At 32.2% G+C, this 14,580-nt stretch overlaps 1 protein-coding gene across 2 annotated transcripts in view; it reads left to right on the top strand.

Annotated features, from left to right (window-relative positions):
* Positions 1-14,580, top strand: part of LOC139087829 (uncharacterized) — a 124,955-nt gene that overhangs the window by 88,263 nt on the left and 22,112 nt on the right. For both annotated transcript variants that reach the window (XM_070636763.1, XM_070636752.1), the window contains exons 3-4: positions 7,267-7,450; positions 7,519-7,649. In XM_070636763.1, coding sequence (XP_070492864.1) covers positions 7,267-7,450; positions 7,519-7,649 — 315 coding nt within the window. The remainder of the gene's footprint in view (positions 1-7,266; positions 7,451-7,518; positions 7,650-14,580) is intronic.

Below are 14,580 nucleotides of genomic sequence, written 5' to 3'. Positions count from 1 at the left end.
GTTTTTTGAGGCAGGGATGTAAATCATGGTGGATTTAAGTCGACGGATTGCTTTAAGGTTGTAGTTAATTTGAGGTTAAATTATTTTTAGATGTTGATGTTTGGAACCTTACTACTTTTAAGGTTCTAGAGAATAAGTACATTTTTCCTCAACATAGTCCGAGTGAGACTCGAACCTACATCCTATAGGAAATGAACGATTTCCAGTCGCATGCTCCTACCACTGAGCTACCAAGGGTAGATAAGGAGCGTGGCTCAAAGCACATTTAAATCTTCTTTCTCTGTCAAGGACTCACTATTCAGCTCTTATCGTTGTATTGGACATCAGCACTAGTCCAACAGATAATTTGACAAAGGGCAAGTTCATTGATTGAGCAACGTCCATTGTAGAAGTTTCTAGGAGTTTATTGCTCAATATAATCTAGACTATACTTTAAGGCATGCATATTCCTTGTCTAATTCTCTAGATTCTGAACTATTATGTATTCTGAACTATATGTATATCAACCTCAGTGGAAAGTTTCAACATCAAAAATCGACTGTAGACACCATAAACCCTAAAACATAGCCCCAGTCTATAAAAAAGTACATGTAATAAGCTCTAGTAGCTGCATTGTTATCCAATTTTTACTACAAAACATTAAACATCGCTGAAATTACCCCAAAAACTAACGACTCATTTAGTAATGATAATTAATTTTTTAGTACTTACTATCCATAAAACCATGAATGCGCCCCAATCATCTACATGCCATTTGACATTCCAACAATTTTTTTTATATATACACATATCATGTATTTTGTTATGACAACATGAGTAAAAAAAAAAACTTTATGGGTTTTTGTGCAAATGAGTAAGATAATTTCCATGCTTTTAATTTTACTGCTTCATATTACCTTAATTTTTATCATCATCATCGTCTGTGACATTGTAGCAAATCATATGACACAACAGAAACAACAAACTTTGATGTGCGAATGTATCTAAATTATACATATATAATGGAGCAAATGTACTTGCCTGAGAAACCTCTGCGGTCTGCTGTCTTGATTTGCCTTTTTTGCCAGAAAAAAATGGAGAAAGATATGAGAAATAACAACAAGAAAAGGAAAACTGAAAATTTCCTTTTTGGAAAATTTTCCGTCTCATAATTCTGCTTGTAGAAAAAGAGGAACTAGTAAATTGGTTGAGTATTTATGACTGAAGAGAACGCATTCATTGTTTGTAGGTTAATTGAATGTGTTTCGGCTCAGTTTCAGTCATAAATGATTCAAAAATAACCGATTCAATCATAACCGATTCAGCCATAACCGACTCAGCCATAACTGATTCAGCCATAACCGATTCAGCCAAAATAGATTGAATCGGTTTATTCCTTCCAAAAATGAATGTTTTAATTTTGTGACAAACAGACAAAAAGTAACAAAACAAGCATCTCTTCTACAAAATGTTAGCCGAAAAAGAAAACTTTTTTTGAACATAAAATTTCCATGTTGAAATGAGTTAAAATGTTAGATGATGAATATATAAATATTTTAAAATCATAATTCTCCCTTTCCATCCATCTTTATGACTTTTATTTCACAAATTTTATGGCATTTGTGTTAATTCAAAATAGTGATATTATTTCCATTTTCCACATTTTAATTTTTCTCGAGAAAAAATTTGAAAGCTTCTTAAAAACTCGGTAAAAATAAAGGAAAAAAGGGTTGTTCTTCAAAACAGGCAATTTGAAGGATGGAAAGAAAAAAAATTTCTGACACTGCCAATCATTGATTTAAGCTGATTGAAGGGTCTATAATAAATTTAATGGGTTGATAAGTTTTCACTTTTTTGTTCTGTATCGACTTTCCATTTTCCATTTTTTCGCCTTCATTGCTTGAGTTATTTTTTGATTCCATAACTTCAAAGAGGCTCGTTTAATGATTTTTCTGCAACATTTACAAAAAGTTAGAAATTGGAAAGGAAACTAGTATAGACGTGGTCACTCGTGACCGACTGTATCGCATTTTCCCTGCACAGAATCAAAACATTAGGAGGAGTTGTTGGGCGCAGACGAACGAACGGATGGACAGATGGACGGACAGACAGACAGACGGATAGACGGACAGACAGACAGACAGACAGAAGGACGAACGGACGGACGAACGAACGGACGGACGGACGGACAGACAGACAGATGGACGGACAGACATACGGACGGACGGACAGACGGACGGACGGACAGACAGACAGACAAATGGACGGACAGACATACGGACGGACAGACGGACGGACAATACCGTCTTTCCATTTGAGAAAATGCGCTAAAAATTATTAAAAAAGTGATAATTTTTGATAAATTGATGCCCCTTTTTTTGCTGAGATTTATTTTTGGAAGCATGTTGCTATGGTTTTATACATTTTAAAGAAATATAGACAAAAAGTCTGACAGGTTTTAAACCTCTCATCATATTTTTTTCTGGGGAGATAATACCACAGATGTACAAATTCATCCTTAATGGAATTGAATTAAATTTTGATGAGTTCTTTAAGTTTTTTATTTTTTTATTTTTCAACAAAAATTACAGCTTTTATTGCCGATTCGTTCATAACAACATGCTCAACAAACTGGTCAGCACAATAAAACTACAATTGTTTGAGCTTTTTTTAAGTGCTGCTATCAAGCATCTCAATACAATTTCATTTTTATGACTTACTTCCGAATGCCGAATAGCGTTTAATGGTTGAAAACATAAAATGAATAACATTAAATCTGGCTATTGTGAATAAATAATATTAAAAAAAAGAAATCAGCAAGCAGTAGGTCATCTGATAAAGCAGTTGATTACTTTAATATTTGGGAGTCAAAAAATCTGCAATTTACAAAATTTAGTGAAATTTTAGTTGTAAGGATAAGTTGTGGGAGTTCATTTACATTTGACCTCGAATAGCACAATGAAGCAGCAGATCAGCTCGGGAATATGAGTCCTAAAATTAGATTTTCTAATGAACCGACGAAAATTACATAGCACTTAGATGGGAATGAGGTTCGTTTGAAAGACACATGGCACATGACAAATGACACATGACACATGACATATGACACATGACATATGACACATGACATATGACACATGACATATGACACATGACATATGACACATGACATATGACACCTGATACCAGAGTTCTGATTCAATTTGGACCTCCTAACCTTTAATCTCTTTTCCTGAGTGCTACAAGGTTCCATTTGGAAGCATGACATAAGACACAAGTTGCATGACACACGACACAAGACACATGAAACAAGCCTCAATACAAGAGTTCTGAATCCACTTTGACTCTCTCCATACTCTCATGAATGTAATATGTCAATGACCTAATGACAAAATTCCATAATTCAGATCTGAGAAATTGTAAAATTCCAAATTTACACTTCCATCATTCTTGTCATTTTCATCCTCGATTTCATCACAAAAAGCTCAAAGGCATCGACATCCAAAACATTACCATTATTCAAATTTTCATATTAGTTTGACAACATCAGCTTATTTAAACTGACCTATTTGTTACTAGCTTATGAATTTCCAGTTAAATTACATGCTGCATTCGTGTGGCTGCATCTCCTTTTTACAAAAAATTAAACTCTCTAACTCGTGTATCATCGATTGTCAATATTAATTCTCTTGAAATATTTTACATTGTTAACTTATGCTCAATGACTTCAATGGAAGTTGAATTATCACTCTGTGGAATATGTATTTGACATTTATATTCATATAAGGCATCACATATTTTTTCACAGAAAAATCAAAAGCTCTTTTACACTGAACAATTTTTTGTGATATCCTAAACCCCTTTGAATTTACATATTTGATTGATCATTTCGCAGTTACTGCGAAACCTTTTCAATTCACAGACATTTCATGTCGAAAGCTAAAAGTCTTTATCATTATATTATCATGTAAATCATCCTACAAAACTACAATCTATAGTAATGCAAAAACTAACTGAAAAATTTTCCCACACAATACCTGTCTTAAAATTTGTAAAATTCAACTCTATTACTTTTATTCACTCCCTATAAAATTCGGTTCATTTTACATTATTTTTTTTTCATTTATCGTAGAATACAAACCATTTACAACCCCATTTTCTTCTTTATCAATTCTCATATCGAATGAGAATAACTGGTAGTGAAGAATATGAGTGCGTGGATTGAAAGCGCATGGTTTTAGTTTTGAAATTTTGAATAAAATATTAGGCAAATTGGCAGTAGCATGGTCTCTTTTTAAAGTTCAGATGGTGTCAGTCAAGATGATTGTCGGGTATTGACAGAGAAAATGATTGGTTTCTAAGTATCATTTGTTTACGTCTATAATGCATGTGCCATAAAGTTGGTAGCGAGTACTAATAGCAATAAAATCCGGTCCCAGGTTAACTGACTTGATACCATGCCAAAATCACGCCGAGTTGGTCTCGACGTTGGTTGTATTTGGGTTGATATAGAGTCTGTTCAAATCGGGAGGTATCGATAGCACTCTATGTAATTATTGAGATCGACCTTTTATAGGAATCGAACTTATGACATCTCAAAGGCGAAAGTTACAGAGTTTTTGGACATTTGTCGAATCAATTAGTCAAACAGACCTTTTACTAGTCCTAAAAGACGTTTGGCACAATTGATATTTATACATGACAATTCTCAGCATTCAACAGACAAAAAGACAAAACTAGAATCAATAACCAACACTGATACATTTAAAAAGTCGCACCAAAAAGAATTTATATTGAAAAATGGAAAAACGAAAGTAAGCAAAAAAGAGCTTTTTGAGGTTTTTGTGGTATTTTCATCTATAAAGCAGTAATAAATTAAGTGTAATGTGTGTATAAAGCAGAAGTAGAGAAAAAAAATGTTCCTTTAATAACTGTAGCATACGTTAAATGTTGAGCTTAAAAGATAATCAAACTAATGGAAAAGAAGGTACGAAAAGAGAATTTTAAAAGCTGGCGAAGGAAAGGAAGTAAAAAAAAGTGAGAATATTGAGTCTCAGGTTGAAAAGGAATGAATGAAGTTGTAAAATCAGAATGAGAAACTTTTTAATTTTAATTACTTTAGTTTTTAATGAAATCATGCTTTTAAAAGTCTTCTCCTGCTGCATCCCGGACTCAAATTTTTTTTTGTTTGTGTTGTGAACATCAACAGCCCACAAATTCCTCGAGAGAAACTCTTTTTTTTGTTCCGACTGGTTAATTAATGGGGTTGTAGATGAATGCGGAATAATAGCAACATAATCATTAATTTTTATTGCTTTAATATTGAAATTAAGAGATGTTTACTGATGATGAAGAGTTATTGAGTTAAAAAAATTATTTAAAATATACCAGAGATGTTATCGGTGTGGATTGTCATGGTAAATTTGAGAGGGGAAATGTTTTTGACACTCTTTTTATTATTAAAATATGATGGCGATAGATAAAAATTAATTTGAATCTATTTAAGGTGATGAAAATGTACACCTGCGAGGTATGAGACTTTAAGGCTGAATTTCCATTTTAATATTGAATTCGTGGAACTTTTTTAGCATCCAAGAGGGGAATTCTTTTGCCTTCAAAATCATCGTCCCGTTCACATACAATGAAGATCGTAGAAAGCGTCGAATTTTTATTAAAAAGTTTATTTTTATCCAATAATTTTCTCGTTCAGTGAGTTTTAACAGGTTTCCATTGTGTTGTCTTCTATTTTAGTTTAGCTGATTCTATAGTTTCTGACTTTTGAATGTTCAGGATGTAGTTGATGAGAATAATTGATTGCTGCAAATTTATGAAGCTGCAAAATTTCAAAATTTATTGCAATTAATTTGACTCTTCAGCTAGACATGTGAAATCTTACAATGCATTTCCGCTGCGTGATGTGCAGTTATTGTTGAATCCTACATAGCGATGTGGAGAGATTGAGGTATATTGGAGTTTGGATGGAAAAGTAGACTCTAATCTATTCGAATTCATATGAAATTTGAGTTGACTGTGAGATTTGACGGAGTATTATGGAAATAACCGATAGTAAAACTTTTAAATGGTGGGACTATGGTAGCGTTGATGAGATTATGTTTTAACTAAGTACCAGAAGTATGGTCAGGGGTTGTTTGTGAAAAATTGGAGATTCAGATGCAGGATTTGAATCAGAAATTGCATCGAATCCAAAATTGAGAAGATTGGGTGGGTTTGCGGCCTCGCCTGAGTAGTTGATTTCGGGATTTGTTTAAAAACCATTACAAATTGATCCGAAAAGCAGACTGTGTAGAATAGGTTGATAATCCAGCCGTTGGCCAGTGTGACTCTCTCTCCAGTCTAAATTCGATCAAATCCGACAAGTAGGTTTATGAGTGGATATTCGGCTATTTTTACATCGTGGGCTTTCCAGGTGACTAGTCTCTCACATTCGCTATCCATTCCCAAACTTGGAAAAATGAATGTAATCGATTTTGTCGAAAAAACTGCATAAAACTACCAATTTTAATAGAATTCTCATTCAAACAATAGAAAGTTTTGTCAAAAGAAACAAAGATAATAATTAAGGACATCACAATGACAATGACAATTCAAACAATCGACAATGATCCTACTTATCAAAAAGTTTTCAAAAAAATACATAATAAATCCAACCACATAAACTCTACAAAAGAGCCATATGAATAAAGGCACTCAAATATTTGCCAAGCATGATGATATTCAAAATAAAGGCATGAGACATAAAGACGTCCTTATTTTGTGTGTGGATAAACTTCACTCAATTACCGACAAAACCGAGTCAACAACTCTGTTGAAAAATATATATTAAATGATATACTGTGCATGTATACATGGAGACATAATTTCATTGCACCAGAGTCATTTTCAATTCGTAATGAAATTATCATGAAATCAATAATTTGTCATTGGGAAAGATGTCATAATAAGAGGCATTGTTCTCTCATTCCCAAAAAAAAAATAAACTTACCAGCTTATGCGCTTAAAAAGCCGTAAAACTCATTAAAATGCATACAACCGCGTAAAATTAATAGAGTAATCATAATAATTTATTATCAACTTATAATTGCCCGTATATACCTATTCATATGCATGTATACATCCACATCATTAAATGGGTACAGAAAAAGCAGCGCAGCAAATTGCTATTAAAACCTAAAACTCAGTTTTCATGGGGAATGAAAATGAAAAACTGAATTTTATTTTTTTGCCATAATTGATTCTTCATACTTTGTGTTTTTTATTTTTTTGCAGATCATCCGTTACGATACGCTTGGTGCTTGTGGCATTTTGTTATTAAATTTCATCATTCTGATACGGTCATGCAAAATATCAGAGTTTGCATGTAAAGGAAGTGGGCTGTGCTTACCATTAGATAAATATTGTGATGGAATCGATCAGTGCGGTGATTTGAGTGATGAGCCAAAATTTTGTACAGGTATGACATTTTATATAATATTAAGACATAAAATTTATATTTTTTGACATGACGTCTGTCGTTTACAGTCTGCAATCGCACATATTATGGCGATATTGGTAGAACATATTCAATTCAAGTGCCAACGCCACAACGATTTCCATTTTTATGTCATCTAACATTTACTGCCAGCGGACACGAGCAGGGAGACATTGTACAGGTAGGAAAAACGAAGAATAAGCAAGAAATGCTTTCTTATTCTTGATTTTTTTTATTAAATAAAGGCAAGGGAAATATTCATCGCATCAACACCACAATAAAGAACGAATTTTTGCCTCATCATTCTGAAATTGAAATGAGAGAGCAGAATGTAGATTTTTGCCGCTTTTTTTTTAACAGCCAAAATTTTCTATTTGAACAATATGTGCTGTATAATTCAATTTGGTTAGACGGCTGATCGAGTTTGTAAAATTTTTAGCTTCAGCTAATAGAACTTCACCGTCGCTGTGGTTTTTCAGCCTAAATTCCTATTAGAAAATATTTATATGAAAATTATTGGGAATCTGGAAAGTGGTTCTTTTAAACCAGATGACAAATGTATATGTGTAACTAGATATAGATTATACAGGGAAGTTGTTGGAGTTATCCTGGGAAATTTTAAAATAGATTTAGCTAAATTGAACATAGTGCTGTAATATGACATGTAAGAGAATGTCGGAGGATAAGTTTGATAGTTAATTGAATGAATTACTTTGTATGTGCAGCTAAATAGCTCTTATCTTTACTGACTATGCTCAGGTTGCCCATCACTGTCTAATCACTGTAATTGATTGGAAAAAATAGACTTTAGATGATTATAATTGTCAAAATAAACCAGATCCTTGCTTTTAAGACGAAATTTAATGTTTAGGGACAAGCACTTGCATCAACAGCATTGTCATATTAAGAACCGCTGAAAGCTATCAAAATCCACAAAATGCAGATGCTCAAATGGTTTGTGCTTTTAGTAACCTTCCCGAATAACATAAATCAGTTAATCGATCCAAAACTCGACATCAAGGCGGCATACATCTGGCAGAATGCCGGAATTTGGATTGATTAACCGTCTTGTGCTATTCGGGCTTCCTTTTTCTTAAATTTAACTGAATATCATTTAGTCGACTTTCTATGAAAATTACAAAAAGAGAAAATAAGGCTAATAATCATAAATAAATGCCATTTGGGTGCATTTAAATTTGGGTCATTGATTCGTTCTAAAACTACAGAACCAAAGTGCTTTAAAATGTGCACTAATTCAGCATATTTACACCCAAAATCCCAGTTTAAACCGAACCTTCTGCAAAAAAGCTTCTGTAATGCACAAGTAAATATGCAAAATGTTTTGTTTACTACTCTTTATCCGACAGAATTAATGCCATATCCGCATTAAATTCAAAAGTTAAATACATACCAGATAATAGATGCTGCATAAAATTTCATACAACACAAAAACCCCATGAGAATAGAAAATTAATGCTTTTATCTTTATTATTGAGGGCAATATTGCCTGCTATTATTGAATAGAAAAGTTAAGACAATAGACTGAAGTGTCAGATCGATTTCACTCAATTTCATCACTTATACTCCTTACAAAATGCGCCTTGATAAGTCTAGACAAATATTTCATCATTTTTGAAGCTAATTTATTCCAAGGTATAACAAAATATAAAAATTAGATACGAGATGTGAGCTTATATTTCCATCCATATATTATATTTAACATGTTCGTATCTGTGTTACGGATATCGTTCGCTCTAAATATATAACATCGAATGTACATGCGCTCGCATTCAATATGATGGGAAAAAAATGAAATTTCAGCTGTATGAAAATTGCATTAGCGCTCGTTTAGGCGAATATTTACATTTTCCTTTGAGCAATCTACCGTCTGTGGCATTTCAACGTCAGCATTGCTTACAATCAAAGTTATTTTTCCATCTTCTTTTCTTCCTCCTTATTCCTTTATTATTATTTTTTCAGCTTTTGCCTTTTAGTAAATATTACAATTTTCTCCTCCTTTTTTTTTATTCTCAATCATTTGCACATGTAGGAGAGGAAAATTTATATCCTCAAAAGAACTGCCAAACCATGGGAAGAGAAAAAATAGGGAAGATATTAAAAATGCCATTTAAATGCTATGCAGATGGTGCAAGCATCTACAATCTAAAGGAGTTTAAAAAACTTTTTCTTTTTAAGTTTCCATTTCCAAATGCATTTTCGTTGATGCATGAAAATGGAAATTTTACTTTGGTATCATTCATAAATGATGTTAATAAGGCTTAAGGGTACTTGGAATTCCAGAACTGCATATTTTATTCAGATACTACAACCAAATAGCAAAAGAAGGTTACTTACTTACTTACTGGAACCAAACTCCGATTTGGAGTCTAGGTTGCTACAAAATGCATTCCATCTGACTCTTTTGCTGGCTTTATCACAAAACTTGTACAAATTCCAGCAAAAGGAGGTTAATCAATACTAAATCCGATACCAGGCTGGCTTGTCTCTGGCATAGTATTGGATTTAAATTGAATCAAGCACCAAGTCAAAGTCACTGTCAATTTAACGCCATTTACTTACTTTCTTACTCGAACCATACTCCAGCTTGGAGCTTAGATTATTGCATACTGTCTCTCACTTGACTCTATTACTGACCATATCACAGAGCATGTACAAATTCTCTTTTTGAGTTTTGTGGGTTAGACATATAGTCTCATCTCAGCTATTTTGGTGTCATAAGGTCATTGACATTTAGACATTGATTTAAAGCATTGGTTTAAATTCCAAGCAGAGAAGAAGCTTCAAAGAATCGAACCTGGTTCTTTAATATTTCCAGTCACATGCTCTTCCTAATGTGCTATCAGTGGATAGCTGAGAAGTTTGACAGAAATCCAATTTAAAATAAAAACTATCGATAAAGCTTAACTTGATAATCTCAAATATTAAGATCATTAATTCATGAATTCCACAAGCCAGACATCCAATAAAATTATCCCCCTCTGCATTTTTTACTATAAAATTTTCAATCATCAATTGCATTCTTGTTTGCTTTAAGTTAAATACATTTTCCCATCCGTCTGCATCAATTTCTTTAGCGATTATACAGTTGCAGTATTGTATAAAATTAGAATTGAAATTGAGATAATTTTCCACCAGGATAATTGTCAATCAAATGTGATTCAATGAGATTAAGTGTTTACAAATGTAAAGCAATAGATTCTCAATCCTTCTGTTGATATATGCATAAAATACCATTTTTTGCAATGAGATTATCGATTTATTTTACATTCTCACACGTTCACCAGCAGCTAAAAGGAAAGAATTTTTTTTAACTTCTTCTCTCGTGGAAATCCTAACTTAATTAAAAAAGTAAAGTTTGTTGTAATCAGTGAATGTTCTACAAAATGGAGGAATCTGAAAAAATTTTGAGGGATTTACCAAAAAAGCTTCATCCTGTGGATGAAAAGTTTTTCAAATTTTTTTATATTTATTTTTCTGTGCGGAAATACATTTATTTTGACTTGATGGCAAGTTGATTTTATATTGCTCATAATTGAAAAAATGGAGATTAATGACTTTAAAGTGGTTGCGGTAAATGAATTTTGCTATAATGAAAGGAGGATTTGGAACACAGGTTTTATGATGATTGCAGTTCTATGTGGGATGATTCAATGCAAATTAATTTAATTTAATTAGTATACAATTTCAGTTTCATTATTTAATAGAAATTTGGTCTTTTTGGTGGATACTAACTGACTTTTCTTTGATGTGATTGCTTGTTTGTGCTTTTTGAAAATCTGAAATTAATGGTTGTTTTAGTTTGGTTCTTGATTTTTCCTTTTGAACATAGATTTTGAATTACTAATTAAGGATTTGTATAGACTAGAGTGTAATTTGAAATTCAGTTTGGGTTTGTATCTATAGACTTAATAGACAATGAGCATATTCACCTAAATGAGCGTGTTCATGGTCCGATTTACATAATTGAGTATTCTCAATTTTGTTAGCACACTCATCAGCATGCTCCTTGTCTGCCCTAGAGATGAGCTTTTGTTTGTGCAGATGGCAGTTAATCTAACGATTTTTAGTCCACTCGGACTTACTATATCGACAATACTTGATGAAATCATTGAGAGATCGGTCTTCGTTGAGAATCGAACCCAAAATTCTCATAAGACAGAGGGTTGCAGATATACAGCCTGTTGAACAACCACTCGACCACATAGGCCATACTCTCGTATTGACAGATTCACCTACATGTGACTATATACCTCAAATTGAGCTTTTATTAATCACAACTCAAGTTTGCCATATCTAGGAACGGAAACGGAAGTAACCTTCATGTAGCATTCATATATCTGCCATCGATTATCTTACATCGGATATATCTTAAGAAAAATCCACAAATATTACAAATCAGTGTATAAGAAATTAATTACACAAAAAAATGCGCTCAAGGGACACATTCTTAATGTACTTCCAAACTTATTTTTTTTTCCTACCCTCAATTCACACGAGTGTTATCAAATGAAAGAAGAACATCCGAGAACATTTAAATGATGTGATGTGTACTTAAAGCATTAATTACTTAATGAGAATTAGAAACACTCACACGAGCTTTTGATTAGCTTTTCGTATAGTGATTCCTCATCCTTCATTCATACATTTCCCATTAGCATTTTGTATATCATGTAAATATGATGAGTTTTCTTCATACAAAATGCGTAAATTTGATAGAATATTTTAAGATGCAAGATAAGAGTTTTCGGTTGAAATATTCGCATATATACACACATATATATCGAAATCAAGTTATAAGAAATTCAATAAAACTCGAGATTTTTTTTCTTTCTTGTTCAATTCATTCTTTTTTCCCTTTCACTTGGAATTCTTTATTGGAGCGTAGTCAATTTTGGCTTTTTTCTTCCTTTTTGCCAAAGCATTTTTATCTTGAAATGATTTTTTGCCATTTCCTTTTTATCATATTGCTTGAAAATAAAAGCAAATAGAAATAGAAAAAATATATCTTGCTGTGCTGTTTCTTTTTCATTCAATGCTCGATAATAAATGAAATATGATTAATTGGAATAATTTTTTTTTTGTTTTTTTGTGTAGGACAAAAATTGATATCAAAGCTTTGTGGTCGAAAAATGTCGTTTGATATTTGCGGTATTGATTTTCTTTGGCTTCTAAAGCGGTTCATTTAATTAGGAAAATTTAATTTTTGGTTAATTTATTTTGATGAATTTTGTCATTCGTGGAATAATTTGGGTTGAAAAGGATGTTTGGTTGTGTTTGGTTTATTGACATGTTGAATGTCTATTTTGATTAAAATATGGACTGAAGTTGGTTGCTTGGTATCTAAGAACATAGTAATGTGGTTTACATGCATGTAATTTTGATGAAATAATTACAATAATATTCAACAAACAGCACATTCAACGATGGTCTTAACAACTTCTATTGACAGTTTTTAACCCCATTTATTGACCGAAGCTCTTCTCAAAATGAAATCAAAAAGATATTTGCCAAAACTTATTAGTTTCAATCTCAATAATAATTTTTTTATTGAAATTCCAATAAACCGAATTCCAAAAAAGTCCAAAAAACTTCAAATTTACCATTAAATTCTTTCAAAACTTTTTGATCATTGAAAGCTTCGATAATCTGTTTGTGCTTCATAAACTTCACAACATCTCAATAAAACTATTGAAATTAGCCTTTTTTATTGTTATAGTTTGTTTTTTTATTGGCTAGACATTCGATTACTGAAGTAATTTTCAACCCTATTTACCGCACTCAACTTAATTTTTATTGGTCAGTACAATTAAAATCTGCTTTCATACTCATCGACCGTAATGAAAATGAATTTAATTATTAATTGCAAATAATGCAACAGATTTAATGTTTCAATAGAAATTTTCTAATCGTAACAGCCCTAAAGCTGAACAATTTGTGTGTGTGTGGGCAGGAATGTAGTACATAAAGTGCACAATAGTATTTTAGGGTGGAGGGAGGTGGAACCAAAAATTGTTGAGCATATTGTTTGAAAATTATCTTCCATTATCCATAAATTGTTATCACTTAAACTGCACGTTCCTTATGTTCATGATAATTAATATCTTTACGACCTCAAAAATTCAACAAAAAACTTTTTTGAGCATTTTCATGCAAGCATTTCAAGTCCCACTGAGTATCACCATAGATGCAAGTTTTTAAAACACGAATAAGAATGAGAATAAAAAGAAAAGTTTTTCTGACAGCAGAAATAAAAATAAATTTCAACTAGTTTCAAGAGAGTGTTTTTGATCTTTTTTATATGTTCTCTCCGTTACCATTTCAAAATGAGTTGAACGTGAAGTGAAGTATCGGAATCAGAAATGAATTTTTAAATAGCACATAGGATATGTGTTGAAACATTCTTCTACGAACTACGCTAATTAAAAAACTTTATCATCCTTATTTTTTCTTTTAAATTCTTTTGATGTTAAAAATATAAGAATCTGGTGGTTTAAGATGAATTTTGATGCAGATAGCTTAGAGACTGAAAGGAAATAAATCGTTTTTGATTTCTGGGAATTGACATGAGATTTTCAATCAATCTGTTAAAAAAGTTTATATAAAATTAGAAATTCTTGTTGACTTTATTGAATTTTTCTAAGAAAATTGAGGCATTTTCGGTTTCAATTCCATTTGATAATCTCTGTGTTGTGTTTTAATCGAGTTTGATCTGTTGGATTATCCTATACTTACTTACTTCGCTGGCAGTACAGAACTGCTTTGACCCAAGGCCTCTCTCAGTGGACTTATAAAACTGTCTCTGTTGCTGGCTGCCCTTTGCCAATTGCCAATACCAAGTGGTTGACTGCTGCACTGAATTAATCTATGCGTAGCTCAATGGTATGCCGTCGAATTGACGACTGGGTAATACACAGTTAACTTTTGGTATCAATCTACTTCAAAATCAACTTTTCCTATAAAATCCAAGTCAATTCCGCATTCAGCTTCAGATATCTGCCTAAAAATACCAACTCTTATCCCCTCTAAGCCAAAACATCACTTCCATAAATACAAATATCAAAAAGCTCAATCATTTAATTGATTCTGATCTT

The sequence above is a fragment of the Chironomus tepperi genome, unplaced genomic scaffold (assembly GCF_022539635.2).
Source record: "Chironomus tepperi strain 1889 unplaced genomic scaffold, CSIRO-AGI_Ctep_v1 contig_11, whole genome shotgun sequence".
NCBI lineage: Eukaryota > Metazoa > Arthropoda > Insecta > Diptera > Chironomidae > Chironomus > Chironomus tepperi.
Note: the sequence above shows the minus strand (reverse complement) of the source record. Positions and strands in the feature narration are given on the sequence as shown.